This window comes from Helianthus annuus, chromosome 9 (assembly GCF_002127325.2).
Source record: "Helianthus annuus cultivar XRQ/B chromosome 9, HanXRQr2.0-SUNRISE, whole genome shotgun sequence".
In the NCBI taxonomy this organism is placed as follows: Eukaryota; Viridiplantae; Streptophyta; class Magnoliopsida; order Asterales; family Asteraceae; genus Helianthus; species Helianthus annuus.
Genome location: NC_035441.2, coordinates 118880546 through 118894802, shown reverse-complemented (window position 1 = coordinate 118894802; position 14257 = coordinate 118880546). Strand labels below are relative to the sequence as shown.

At 35.7% G+C, this 14257-nt stretch overlaps 3 protein-coding genes across 3 annotated transcripts; 2 read left to right on the top strand and 1 right to left on the bottom strand.

Annotated features, from left to right (window-relative positions):
• Positions 1-865: 865 nt before the first annotated feature.
• Positions 866-2711, top strand: LOC110878345 (U-box domain-containing protein 3). The gene is made up of 2 exons (XM_022126642.2): positions 866-1262; positions 1788-2711. The coding sequence occupies exons 1-2, from the start codon at positions 1042-1044 to the stop codon at positions 2539-2541; spliced, it is 975 nt and encodes a 324-aa protein (XP_021982334.1). The 5' UTR covers positions 866-1041; the 3' UTR covers positions 2542-2711.
• Positions 2712-5042: 2331 nt separating this feature from the next.
• On the top strand, positions 5043-6907 carry LOC110874582 (GATA zinc finger domain-containing protein 8-like). Its single transcript, XM_022123144.2, has 3 exons — positions 5043-5704; positions 6049-6118; positions 6753-6907. The coding sequence occupies exons 1-2, from the start codon at positions 5092-5094 to the stop codon at positions 6081-6083; spliced, it is 648 nt and encodes a 215-aa protein (XP_021978836.1). The 5' UTR covers positions 5043-5091; the 3' UTR covers positions 6084-6118; positions 6753-6907.
• Positions 6908-10639: 3732 nt separating this feature from the next.
• Positions 10640-14023, bottom strand: LOC110878344 (altered inheritance of mitochondria protein 32). Its single transcript, XM_022126641.2, has 5 exons — positions 13619-14023; positions 13418-13503; positions 11643-11948; positions 11460-11543; positions 10640-11309 (listed from the first exon to the last, which is right to left on the bottom strand). The coding sequence occupies exons 1-5, from the start codon at positions 13880-13882 to the stop codon at positions 10997-10999; spliced, it is 1053 nt and encodes a 350-aa protein (XP_021982333.1). The 5' UTR covers positions 13883-14023; the 3' UTR covers positions 10640-10996.
• Between the last annotated feature and the right edge of the window lie 234 nt (positions 14024-14257).

Genomic DNA, 14257 nt, shown 5'->3' with positions numbered 1-14257 from the left:
TCTTAAACCTAGATCTAAACTTTGGATAAGGTTAAGTAATCACAATAGAAACCCTTTTACTTTAAATTAAATATCTTTTTATTTGTAATACTTTAAATTACAAAATTAAAAATAGAACTTTTAACATAAATATAAAACATAAACAGGACAAAACTTGCATATGGCACTTTTCTATCCAACTTTCAAAATGAACCTATATTATTAAATACTAAATACTAATATATATTTTCCTAATGAAACAACCTAAAAGATTATAAGCATTTGAACTAAATTTTATTAACTTTCTACCTATCTCACATTTATCAAGATCTATTATTTGAGTAATGTTATATGATTGTTTCGTACTTGTGTGCACTTTTAGCTAGAATGTAATAACAGGGTAAGGATAGTGTAAAAATGGCCTAGAGTGTGAGAAGTGTATTATAACACTATATATAATACTATATAACACCATATAACACTATGTAACACTATATATCATTATATAACAAATATAACACTATACATCTATCATAGACATGCTATCAGACAACCTATAGTGTTATATTTGTTATATAATGATATATAGTGTTACACAGTGTTATATGGTATTATATGGTGTTACATATTGTTATACGGTGTTTATATAGTGTTATATAGTATTATATATAGTGTTATAATACACTTCTCACACTTTTGAGCACTTTTTACAGGATCATCTTATGTAATAACATATACTTATATAACTAGATTTGGAAAAGATAATATTAAATAAAAAATGGCAAGTGAAGAAAGATTGTGCACAATACACATGGGTGATTGTTTTTAATATTGCAGGAAAGTTATAAAACTTAAAGATCCCAATCCCCAACTCCAAACAGTCACCGGAAAAAGCTGTTGGTCCCTAGAGAATAAATAGTACACTTTGCTTCTCATCCAAATTTACTCTCAAAAGAGCATCAAGTAATCTACTTGCAATATCAACTATCAAAGATTCAAGGCAAACTAATCACCTATAAATTGCTTCATTTGCATTAGGAATTTAATAACATACCGGATTCGATGGCGGAAGTGCAGGTGGTTGAAGCGCTTTTGTTCGGCGATCATGAAGCCAAGGCTGCAGCCGCGGAGGCCGTTACTCATTTAACCAATAAGCAGAGACAAAAACTGGCTGAAAATGGAGCCATTCCTGCTATTGTATCCATGCTTCATGCTCCTCCAGATTTCAAATCGCTAGAATCCGCCATTTTCGCTCTCCTCAGTCTTGCCTATGGCAGCGAAAGGTTCGTTTTGTTTACCATATCAACCCTAGGGTTGTAAATGAGCCGAGCCAGGTTGGACTAGGGCCCTGCTTGTTTACAAACCGAGCCGGCTTGTGACTCGTTTATCGTAACAAATTTAAATGTTGAGATCAAACTCGGCTTATAAAAGGCTCGAGGCAGCTTGTGGCTCGTCAAACCATAAAAGGTTTAAATTTTATATTTTTACACATATAAATAGAAACAAAAAAGAAACATATTTTTACACACTAATATTAATACAGTATTAACAATAACAAAAAAAATATTTTTAACATACACATAATACCGCTTTTTATAAACTATAGAATTTATAACTTATATATATTAAAATTTTGGCTAGCCAAGCCAATGAGCTAGCTTGCTTCGATTGGGCTTGGGTTATTTACAAACGAACATTTTTCGAGCGAGCCTCTGAGCTGCAAGCTTTTTGAACAGCCCTGTCACCTTGCATACACTTTCTGGCTCAATGAATATACCAACCTGATTCTTTCTGTGTTGATTTTACAGAAACAAGATCAGGATTGCGAAAGCTGGAGCGATTCCTCAACTTTTAAACCTAGTTCAATCACAAATCCATCCATTGATTGATCATGTAATAGCAGCTCTTCTAATCTTATCATCATGCTCAGCAAACAAATCATCAATGGCTGCTTGTGGTGCCATTGAAATCCTAATTCAAACCCTTCATGAAAACAATAGTACCCAAGCAAAACTTGACATCATAGTCACTCTCCATAACCTATCACAATGGATTCCCAACATTCTTTTATCATGCGCATCTTCTTCCTTAATCCACCTCGTAAACCAGTCCGAAAAGTCATCAAAACTAGTCGAAAAATCAATGGGGTTGCTCGAAAACATAGTTTCTTCATCGGAAATCGCCCTGCAAGAGATTGCGTCGACCACATTTGGGATTCGGGCACTTGTGGAGACCGTAGAAGAAGGTTCAAAGCATTGTAAAGAATACGCGGTGGGGATGTTGTTGATGATATGTGAAAGTAGTAGAGAAACATATAGAGGGATGATCTTAAGAGAAGGAGCAATCCCGGGGTTAATGCAGGTTAGCATCGATGGGACCAAACGCGCTAAAGCAAGTGCGAAATCACTGCTTCGGCTTTTGAGGGATTGTTCGAGCGATTTCAGAAGTGAAAGATCGAAGAATGTGGTTTTGGAACAGGTTATGGGTGAGATTGATAGAGGTGAAATGAGGGGAATTGAAGTTGGAATGGTGGAAGAGATGATTGCCAGGCTTAACATGTGAATCTTTGAATAGAAACAGAGGTTTTTTTTAACTTTGTGATTGTAAATATCAAAATTCAAGTTCATACATGGGTTTAATCAGGTTATGGAGTTGTATTTAATATATGTAAACTGTTTATTAAAAACTAACGATAGGAAATATTGACGGATCAACCCGACTTGATGTATAAACTTACTTGTTTCATCGTGTAACGTCAACATTTCCATTTTGGTACAAATGCTAGAATCAAGTTAACAATTACTAGAAGTAAAGAATCATAAGAATTTGCAAACCTTAAGGCAAACGATGATGCCGAATGGGAAGGATATAGTATGGAATCGAATTAAGTCCGGTAACGGTTATAGCAAAATTTCGTTTATTGGTCTAGTCTGATTTGTAACTGTCTAGTTCGATACTTGTTCCTTTTGATACAAAATCGGGTGTTTTTTGTTTAATGAAACATCAGCTTAAGAGCATTCGCCGCTTAAGAGCATTCGCAATAGAGTCCGAACCCCGGATACGCTGATATGGAGGGGAGAGGGGTGAGGTGAAAGAGAGAGTGCTTCGTCGCTGGTTAACTATTTACTAAACATAAAAGCAGTGTAATTTATTAGAATGGAACTATAAAGCTAAATACTTGCTTGGATTTTAGAATGGAAAAATTTAATTTTAAAACTGAAATTATTCTCAAAAAATTTAAAATAGAAAATAACCATACGTGCTGCAAAGCACTTCTTACATGTTTTTCCATATTTTATGTAATCTTTCTACATATCTCCATTAATGCCACCATTATCCATGTTAAATTATATTGGGCTTATTATAAGTCGTCCACTTCTTATAATTCATTCAGTGTTAGTCTTTAGTTGTTGGGCTCATATAAGTTGGGCCGGTATAAAGTGGTTGATCTGTTACTGTTGGAGATATTTTTGGTTGCAACTGATTGTGTGCCAAAAGTGTATTTCATGAGTTTGTTAGGGGCTTTTGGGAACTTTCAAGGGGCTCCGGTTATCATGTTTCATAAGCTGAGGGCTAAAGTGAAACTTTGATATTTTCTTCATATAAAAGGAAGGTTGTTGGTGATCTAGGGTTTCCAGATCATTCTGTTCACTCTCTCACATCTCACTTTCCTGTTCGTTCATTTCTCTGGATTCGTGTTGAAGATCTGGAGCTTGTTGAAGATCTGCTGTTGATCTTGTTTTAGTTGTTTGTTGTATAGTTAGATCCTGTGGATCTTCATCTGTTTTGGTTGTATCGTTTCATATGATCAACTGATTTATCATCAGTTGATCTATTGTTCTTGTATTGTTCTTCGATCTTACATTTTGTAAGATCAAGGGTGGTTGGGTGTTTTTCTGGGTTGGTAAATAATAAAAGTTTTATGTCACTGTTTTATCACTATTTCTGGTGTTATTGTTGTCGATTGTTCTTGCATAAACCTGTTTATACCATTTTTACATGGTATCAGAGCTTCATCGCTCCTGATCTGTTATTTCCGCTGTTCGATTCTGATTCTTTTTGTTGTTTGTGTTTAGGTTATTCCCTGGTGTTCTAGGGTTTGGATCGGCTTGATCTTGGGCATATTAGTTCAGATCTGTTTACTGAAACCCTATCTTAGGGTTTCTTGGGTTGTGTGAGGGTTCGTTTGCTGCTGGTGTTCATACTGCGTTGGTCTCTAAAACCCTTGAAGGTTTTAGGGCAAACTAACCTGTGTGACACTTGGTCTTCTGGACATCAGGTTTAGTAGTTCTTGAAAACTACGAATCTGATATATATTCAAGGAATTGCACCCTCTGTAAGATCGTTCTATCCTATCTTTTTTCTGTTGTTGGATAGTTGAAGTCGGGGTAGTGAGGACCGGCACATATTTGTATTGTTTGTTTTGTCTTTTTTTGGTTGGTTATTGTTAGCTTTTGTTTTTCTATTAGGGTTCGGCTCCTGAGTAAAGGCTTGTCCAGGCACCTTGAGTGATGAACCTGGAATCTGGTCCCTGACTCAGTTTCGCCTTTGTCTTTGGTTGTTTGGTTCTTTGTGTGTTTTCTGTTGATAACCTGTTGTTGTCTGTTTGTATATTTGGTGTCTAATTGTTGCTTGTCATTATGCCTGCTGAAACTGCTCCTAGTACTTCTCAGACGTTGATTAGTAAATTGGATATAGGAGATCCATTGTACTTACATCCTAGTGACTCCAGTAGTTTAACTATTGTTAGTATTAAACTCAAAGGAACTGAGAATTATGTTGTGTGGTCTAGTGCCATGAAATTGGCTTTAGAAGCTAAAAACAAGTATGGATTTATAGATGGTAAGGTTGAAAAATCTAAAGATGATGAAATTTTGGCAGCCTAATGGGATAGATGCAATTCTGTAGTGCTTACTTGGTTATTAAATTCTATTTCAGAAGAATTGTTTCTTGGTCAAGTTTTTTCTAAACTAGCTTCTGAAGTTTAGACTGATTTAAAAGAATCCTTTGATAAGATTGATGGTTCAGTTGTCTATGATTTGTATAAAAAAAATAAACTGTATTTCACAAAATGGTAGTACTGTTGCAGAATATTATAACAGGTTGACAACAATGTGGAAGCAGTTTGATGCAATGCTTCAACTGCCTTCATGTTCTTGTCAAGCTGCTAAGGATTACAATGATTTTTCAGCTCTTATAAAGTTAATGCAGTTTCTCATGGGGCTTGATGATGTGTATCAGCCTGTGAGAACTAATATTTTGACAAGAGAATCATTTCCCTCAGTAAAAGTGGCCTTCTCTATTGTATCTAGAGAAGATTCACACAGGCTTTCTAGTAATGGATCTAAAAGCCAGAATGTGTCATTTGTCTCTAAGGCTAGCCAAAGTTTTGAGAATAAGAAAAGATCAACAAGAGGACCTAACAATCTTAAATGTTCTCACTGCAATATGTTAGGTCATACCATAGACAGATGTTTTGAGATTATTGGTTATCCATCAGGGTTTAGAAGAAGAAATAACAATAATACTAATAATAACTCTTCTAATAGAGTTAATTCCACTAGTGTTAATAATAATAATAATAATAATAAGTCTAATTCTTCTGTTGGTAAATCTGCTGCTTCTTCTGTGTCTGGATTGCCATTTACTTCTGAGCAGATTACCAAGTTGTTAAATCTTGTTGGTGAAAGTTCTCAGTCAGAGTCACAGAATCCTAATATAGGAGGTGAGTGCTTTAATGTGTCTAATTTTGTGAGTTGTTCAAGTTCCAATGTGTTTAACAATAGTCATGAATGGATTGTTGACTCAGGGGCGAGTCAACATATGGTTAAGTCTGATAAATATTTGATAAATGCTGTGGATGTCTCTGAGTTTAATATTACTGTTAGTCATCCAAATGGTACAAAGGTTAAAGTGTTAAAGATTGGTAATCTTGAGCTAACTAAAAATGTTGTGTTACAAGATGTTTTCTATGTTCCAGATTATTGTGTAAATCTGTTGTCTGTACATAAGTTAGCTAAGGATAATTGTGTGTCTGTTGTGTTTAATGAGGAGAGTTGTTTGCTTCAGGATTCCAAGTCAAAGAAAATCCTGATGAGTGGTAGGCAAGATAGTGGGCTGTATGTTGTAGGAATTAATGGTAATTCTGCTCATGCTTGTTTTAATAGTGCTGTGAAATCTGTTACTTGGCATACTAGATTGGGACACCCCTCTGATCAGGTCTTGGCTGTGTTGAAACAGTGCCTTAACTTAAATTCAAATGGTCATAGCTCTTGTGATATTTGTCACAGGGCCAAACAAGTTAGAGTCCCATTTCCTTTAAGTGAACATAAAACCAAGGGTGTAGGTGATCTTGTTCATCTGGACTTGTGGGGTCCATACAAGGTCACAAGTTATGAAGGTTTTAGGTATTTTTTGACAATTGTTGATGACTTTTCAAGGTCTGTTTGGTGTTATTTTATGACAAGTAAAGCTGAAGTGTTTGAAAACTTAAAAGGGTTTTATGAATTGATTCTAACACAGTTTAAGAAAAAGATTAAAGTGTTTCGAAGTGATAATGGGACAGAATTTGTAAACAACAATATGAACATATTTTGTAAAACTAATGGAATTTTACATCAAACAACGTGTTCCTATACACCACAGCAAAATGGTGTGGTGGAAAGGAAACATAGGCACCTTTTAAACACAGCTAGGGCTTTGATGTTCCAAAGTGGTGTTCCTTTGAGGTTTTGGTCAGATTGTATTCTAACTGCTGTATGCCTGATTAATAGGTTACCCTCCTCTGTGTTGAATAGTAAGAGTCCTTTTGAGGTTATGTTTGGTTTTAAACCCTCCTTGTCTCATTTAAGGAACTTTGGATGTTTGTGTTTCACTACTGTTTTAAATGAACCTGATAAGTTTGCATTTCATGCTGATAAGTGTGTTTTTCTTGGTTATTCTAACACAAAAAAAGGGTATAAAGTTTGGAGTTTAGACAGTAAAAAAATTTATTTTTCGAGAGATGTAAAATTCTATGAAAATGTGTACCCTTTTAAACTTAAAGGAATAGATAATCAAGAAAGAGGCTTTGAATTAAATCTAAATCATTTAAATTTTGTTGATATAATAACATCTGAAGTTCCTAACACGCCCAATGATGAAGAAGGTACAAGTGGTGCACATGATCCAGTTAGTGATGATCAGCAACCACTGCAGCCCTCTACATCAGCCCCTGTATCCGGGTTTGAGTCTAGTCAACCGGTGGAACAGGTTGGCAGTAGTAGATTAGGTAACAGTGGTAGGGCAGAGGACGCTTCTGGGTCAAATGATGACACCAACCAGTCTGAGGGCACTCAGTCTGTTAGACGTTCTTCTAGAAATGTTTCTATGCCAAAAAAGTTTGATGAATATGTTGTTGAAGGGAGGGTTAAGTATGGCATAGAAAAATGTGTTAATTACGCTAATTTGTCTGTTGAAAACATGTGCTTTGTGTCAAATTTAAATAAAACAATTGAGCCAACTTGTTTTAGTGAGGCTGTTAAGGATCCTAGGTGGGTAGAGGCCATGAATAAAGAGATGGAAGCATTATACAAAAATGGTACTTGGGTTCTTGTTAATTTGCCTAAAGACAGAAAAGCTATAGGTTGTAAATGGATTTATAAGGTAAAATATAAATCTAATGGTGAAATAGAAAGGTTTAAGGCCAGATTAGTTGCTAAAGGTTTTAGCCAACGTGAAGGTCTAGACTTTGGGGAAACTTTTTCTCCTGTTGTAAAAATGGTAACCATTAGATGTGTGTTAAGCTTAGCTGTTAAAAATAACTGGCAAATTTATCAGTTAGATGTAAACAATGCATTTTTGTATGGGTCCATTTCGGAAGATGTCTATATGAAACTTCCACCTGGTTACTTTCCTGAGAATGAAACTCGTGTGTGTAAGTTGGTTAAGTCTTTATACGGGCTTAAGCAAGCCCCAAGGAAGTGGAATGAGAAGTTGAATGATGTGTTGATTAAAATGGGTTTTGTTCAGAGTTTATGTGATCATTCTATGTATGTTATGTCTGCTGGTTCTGTATTTGTTGTTTTACTGGTCTATGTTGACGATATCATTGTTACTGGTAATTCAGAAGCTGATATTGTTAGAATTAAATCTGTTTTAAGTGAAAATTTTCAGATAAAAGACTTGGGTGTCTTGAAGTATTTTCTGGGAATTGAAGTATTATATGTTGATAGTGGCATTTGTTTGAATCAGCGTAAGTATTGTTTAGAGTTGCTTAGTGAGTTTGGGTATTTGGGTGTTAAACCGGTTAGTACGCCTATAGAGCAAAGTCATGTTATTAGTAATAAACTGAGTCAAAATCAAACTGCTGTGAAAGATGTTACGAGTTTTCAGAAACTGATAGGCAAACTAATATATCTGTCTATTACTAGACCGGATATAAGTTATGCCGTTCAGTTTCTAAGCCAGTTTATGCATTCGCCTAAAGAATGTCATTTGCAAATTGCATTACGGTTGCTTAAGTATTTGAAACAATCTCCTGGGAAAGGGATTTTGTTTAAAAGAGAAAATGATTTTGTGTTGAAAGGGTTTGTTGATTCTGATTGGGCGAAATGTTTAACATCTAGAAAATCTGTAACTGGATTTAGTATATTTCTTGGTAATTCTGTTGTGTCTTGGAAGTCTAAAAAACAGAGTGTTGTTGCTAGGTCTACCGCTGAAGCGGAATATAGGGCTATGTGCTCTGCTTGTTGTGAAGTTATGTGGATCTTAAACTTGTTAAAAGAACTATGTGTTGAAAGTGCTTTACCAGTGAAATTGTTCTGTGACAGTCAGTCTGCTATATCCATTGCGTTTAATCCGGTCTTTCATGAACGGACTAAACACTTTGAGCTGGATTTGCATTTTTTAAGAGAGAAAATTTCAGCTGGTATTGTTATTCCAGAAAAGGTAAGTTCTGATGAACAGTTAGCTGATCTGTTCACCAAAGGATTGAATGGGTTACAACATGACACTTTGTGTCATATGTTGGGTATGTTAGATGCTTTCACTGTATGAATTATGGGGGGATGTTAAATTATATTGGGCTTATTATAAGTCGTTCACTTCTTATAATTCATTCAGTGTTAGTCTTTAGTTGTTGGGCTCATATAAGTTGGGCCGGTATAAAGTGGTTGATCTGTTACTGTTGGAGATATTTTTGGTTGCAACTGATTGTGTGCCAAAAGTGTATTTCATGAGTTTGTTAGGGGCTTTTGGGAACTTTCAAGGGGCTCCGGTTATCATGTTTCATAAGCTGAGGGCTAAAGTGAAACTTTGATATTTTCTTCATATAAAAGGAAGGTTGTTGGTGATCTAGGGTTTCCAGATCATTCTGTTCACTCTCTCACATCTCACTTTCCTGTTCGTTCATTTCTCTGGATTCGTGTTGAAGATCTGGAGCTTGTTGAAGATCTGCTGTTGATCTTGTTTTAGTTGTTTGTTGTATAGTTAGATCCTGTGGATCTTCATCTGTTTTGGTTGTATCGTTTCATATGATCAACTGATTTATCATCAGTTGATCTATTGTTCTTGTATTGTTCTTCGATCTTACATTTTGTAAGATCAAGGGTGGTTGGGTGTTTTTCTGGGTTGGTAAATAATAAAAGTTTTATGTCACCGTTTTATCACTATTTCTGGTGTTATTGTTGTCGATTGTTCTTGCATAAACCTGTTTATACCATTTTTACAATCCATTTATCTAGATCATAAAAAAGTTTAATTACTTTTGTATTTCATTTAAACTCGATCTTCTGTTTATGAAGATTTCAGTTATGATCCTTACGGCTTGAAACCATGCTAATGTTAACTGCTAAGGCAAAAGATCAAATACAAATAATCTTAACATACTAAACATACAAATTGAAGGAAAACCCAAAAAGACAAGGTGGCATTTTTGTAATTACCACCAACTATCAAAGTTACAACCAAAAATACCTAAAAAAACACAATTTTTTTTAACATTTTTTATTAAAAAATCGCTACATTTCGTTAGCAAAAAAAAAAAAAAAAAAAAAAAAAGTTTTTTTTTTTGCTGCTACCAAAAGTAGCGATTTTTTAATAAAAAATGTTAAAAAAATAAAATAAAATAATTTGTGTGTTTTTTTTATTTTTTTAGATTTTTTAGGTTTTTTGGGGGGTTTAGTTTTTAGCATTTTAGCTTGGGTGGGTGGGGGGGGGGGGGGGTTAGCTTTTTTTTAGGTTTTGGGGGGGGGGGGGGGGTTAGGTTTTTTTCGGTTTTTGGTGGTGTGGGGGGGGGGTAGGTTTTTTTTAGGTTTTTGGGGGGTGGGGGGTTTAGGTTTTTTTTGGGGTGGGGGGAGTGGTTAGGTTTTTTTAGGTATATTTGTAGAGTAACTTTGATAGTTATTGATAATTACAAAAATGCCACCTTGTCTTTTTGAGTTTTCCTTCAATTTGTATGTTTAGTATGTTAAGATTATTTGTACAAGAACTTTACCCTAACTGCTAAAACTCGCTCATTGAACGCTAGAGAAAAGCAACATGAGTCATTTAAGATCATCACATCTCAAAATGGACGTTTGCTCATAACCAATGTCGATAAGAAGAATTTCACACGTATGGATCCATATAATGGACAACGATTATTTTTTCAAAATATAAACTCAAATGAGACAAAAATACATGTTTAAAAACTCATCAACACTATCATACACTATCATAGAAATTATAAGTTCATGTGATATTATAACATGCATCAACATCTTGTAAACCAAACCCCCTTTGATCTCAAGTACCATTTATTCAACTCACTTGTAACATGGTACCAGGAGGTTCAAAATAAAACCAACAAATCAGATCATCAAGATACCATAGTCATGCTAACTTGTACCCTTACAAACAGGGCGGTATACCTACAAAATCTAAGTAGGTTCGTGTATAGTGATAACGATACTTAACAATATCCGTGCCACGTGAAACATTTCGTTTTAAGTTTGTAATAATACCGTAAAACAGACACAAGTGACCACGAGAGCAAAACTCACCGTGTCCTTTTATAAAGGCTATATGCCACAGCTACAGTTGCCACAGCTCCAACTACAGCAGCAGCTGTGTAGATCTCGTGTTGCTCCCACTTTCTAGTGAAGAAGTCAAACTTGTAGGTTGACTTTTTCCCATCCTTTTTCGCTTCTGAATTATCAACTCTGCAGCATGAGAATCCATTGGCACCTTGACAACAGCCTCCAGTGTTTTCCTTCTCGTCTTTCGCGTTTTCCTTCAGATCATTTCCATTCGGGAGTGTCTGTTCAGCTACCTTCTCGGTTTTCTCAACAGGAGGAACACCCATTTCACCCCTGCAGTTGATTAAATACGTTAAACACTAATGCAAAACCTTGTAGGGATCGATTTCAACTCATATGTGTAATAAAGAGTCGATTTGGGTTATTATATATAAATCAGTAAACAACCAATTGAGCAAAGCACGTAGGAAGGGAAAATGGTACCTCCAAATCCTTTCGATGATCTCGCCCTTCTTAATATGCTGGTCAAGCAAATCAGCCACATCATTTGGAGTAACATAACCATACCTACAATACAACAATAGTACAGGAACATACATATGTCAGAGTGACTGGTGCAAACAAAATTAAGGACAAATAATAAAACACGGTAGCAAGTTCTCTTACCAGTGTCCAGAAACTTTCTCCTCCTGAACCTTGCTATATATAATCAAGTTCCCTGCATACTTGTGGCCCCCAACGTGTGAGCAAGCACCCACGAACACCTCATCCTTCAATCCCCTCACTCCAATCTCCTCGTTGAACTTCTCAATTAAAACCGGTCCACAAACACCACACCTTTTATCTCGACTGTTATGAGCACAGACAAATACATATGAACCTGTCACTGGTTCCCCTGTTCCTGCAGACCATGGATTGCCGTTCACAAGCACATCCTCCACAAAACTATCGATGTTTGACTCTTCCAAACCCCTTTAATCAACAAAAGCAGTAAGTAAGTAACCAACCTAACAATAACATTATCACATGCTATAGTGCATTTTGGTAATGCTCTATAAGATTATACTACAACACTGCCCCTAATCATTGAGAAAAAAATCCAGCAAAAAATAGTAAGCAGATATCTTTAAAAAAAGACTAATGCTAGAAACATGGTTGTAAAAATCCCGACTATTCTCCGATTAGTTGCCGTTTTCACCGATTAATGGCCGATTAATCGCTAGGCGGTCAATGACGATCCTATTCTAGCCAAATTTTGTCCAGATCCCGGCCAAATTTCGACCAAACCTTATAAATTCCTGTCAGTTGCTTAAAAAATGAATCAATGAGGGGTTAAAACATGTCTACTTTAAAAAGCTACATATAAAAATACGTTTGTGTATATATAACTAGGGTAAGGATAGTGTAAAAAGGGCCTAAAGTGTGAGAAGTGTGAGAAGTGTATTATAACACTATATATAATACTATATAACACCATATAAACACCGTATAACAATATGTAACACCATATAATACCATATAACACTATGTAACACTATATAACATTATATAACAAACATAACACTATACATCTATCATAGACATGCTATCAGACAAACTATAGTGTTATATTTGTTATATAATGATATATAGTGTTACATAGTGTTATATGGTATTATATGGTGTTACATATTGTTATACGGTGTTTATATGGTGTTACATAGTATTATATATAGTGTTATAATACACTTCTCACACTTCTCACACTTTGAGCACTTTTTACAGGATCCTCTACCTATATAACTAAACATTACACATAAAAATCTCAATCCGATTAATCCCTATTAATCGCTAGTCGGTACCCCACCGCCCGACTAGCGCCTAGCAATTCTTATAACACTGGCTAGAAACTTTGACTATTGTTATTCCTGATATCCAAACACACTAGTACGTATCAGCTAAAGATATACAGCTTGAACAAAAAACAAAACACAACAAAATTCCAAACTCAAAAGAACGAATAATATGCTACCAAAAGTATCACTTCATCAAAACCATATAAATATATATCTGACCTAACATTTCACTGTTTTAAATCCTTCATATACTCATAATGACTCGTACATGACATCAAGTATTATTTTGCTTTAAAACTTAATAAAAACAACAGAACAGGTCATAGATCTAACCAAACAGTAAAAAAAGTACAAAACACAGGGCAAAATTCTACAGACACTTACGATTACACATATACAATAAATCTAAAACCCTAGCGTAAACAAATACGAAACATAGAGCAAGATTCTACACACACTTACGATTACACATATACACTAAATCTAAAACCCTAGCGAAATTTTCGAATCAAACAGTAAACAAATACGAAACATAAAGCGAAATTCTACACACACTTACAATTACACGTACACACTAATCTAAAACCCTAAAGAAACTCACAATACCTGTACTTAATCAGATCAGGAAAAATCAAAACATCTCCATCAGATAAACCAGTACCATCACCGCTCTCGCATATCGTCAACATCGTCTACAAAAACCAGATCACAAACGAAAACAACTCATCAACACTTACAAAACTTCAAATATCTCATCAGAATCATAAACACGATATAACCTAACTAACACAGTTTAGAAACCCTAACCTTAACAGCGATATCGTTCTTCCGATCCTTGATAGCTCCAGCGAGACGCTTCGGAAGCGGATCGGAATCGGACGATTCAACACGAGCAGGCCACTCTTCGTGAGACTTGTAGCACAAGAAAACGTGACGACCGTACGGATTAACGGATCCGGTGAGAGTCTCGGTGTACATCTCCGGCCGCTGGAAACCGAACTTGACGTCATCATCTACTACCACGGATTCGGTAGAAATGTCACTGGTGCCGTTTTCCGATGCGGCGGCCATGCCGGAAAAAGTATCGACGGTGATCGGAATGATAGGGGATAGAGAGAGAGAGAGAGAGTGAGGTGAGATAAGATTGGACGGCAAGGGAACGGCTGTGATTAATATACTGGATTACTGGGTGACGTATGAGGAAAATATAATAATAATATTGTAGGGTTGGACATTGGGTAGGTTGAATATGTGGTTTTTCCGTATCTTTTGGTCATAGCGAAATATCTAAGGGTATACGGAGTGGGGCGGTAAACTCACTTTGTACCGACCCTCCTTCATTGCCAACATGTTTACCGAAAAGGGGGAGAAAATCGGTGAACCTTCACCGAATCGGGGAGAGAGAGAGGGGTGTGTGATGGGGTTCATATTTTCTCAACCAATAAC

Coding starts and splice junctions, on each gene's coding strand:
- LOC110878345 (XM_022126642.2), top strand. CDS start 1,042: ATGGCGGAAGTGCAGGTGGTTGAAGCGCTTTTGTTCGGCGATCATGAA. Junction 1,263..1,787: donor CTTGCCTATGGCAGCGAAAG/GTTCGTTTTGTT, acceptor TTGATTTTACAG/AAACAAGATCAGGATTGCGA.
- LOC110874582 (XM_022123144.2), top strand. CDS start 5,092: ATGTGGAAGCAGTTTGATGCAATGCTTCAACTGCCTTCATGTTCTTGT. Junction 5,705..6,048: donor ACAGAATCCTAATATAGGAG/GTGAGTGCTTTA, acceptor TGTTTGCTTCAG/GATTCCAAGTCAAAGAAAAT.
- LOC110878344 (XM_022126641.2), bottom strand. CDS start 13,882: ATGGCCGCCGCATCGGAAAACGGCACCAGTGACATTTCTACCGAATCC. Junction 11,544..11,642: donor GAGAAAGTTTCTGGACACTG/GTAAGAGAACTT, acceptor GTTGTATTGTAG/GTATGGTTATGTTACTCCAA. Junction 11,310..11,459: donor ATCATCGAAAGGATTTGGAG/GTACCATTTTCC, acceptor AATCAACTGCAG/GGGTGAAATGGGTGTTCCTC.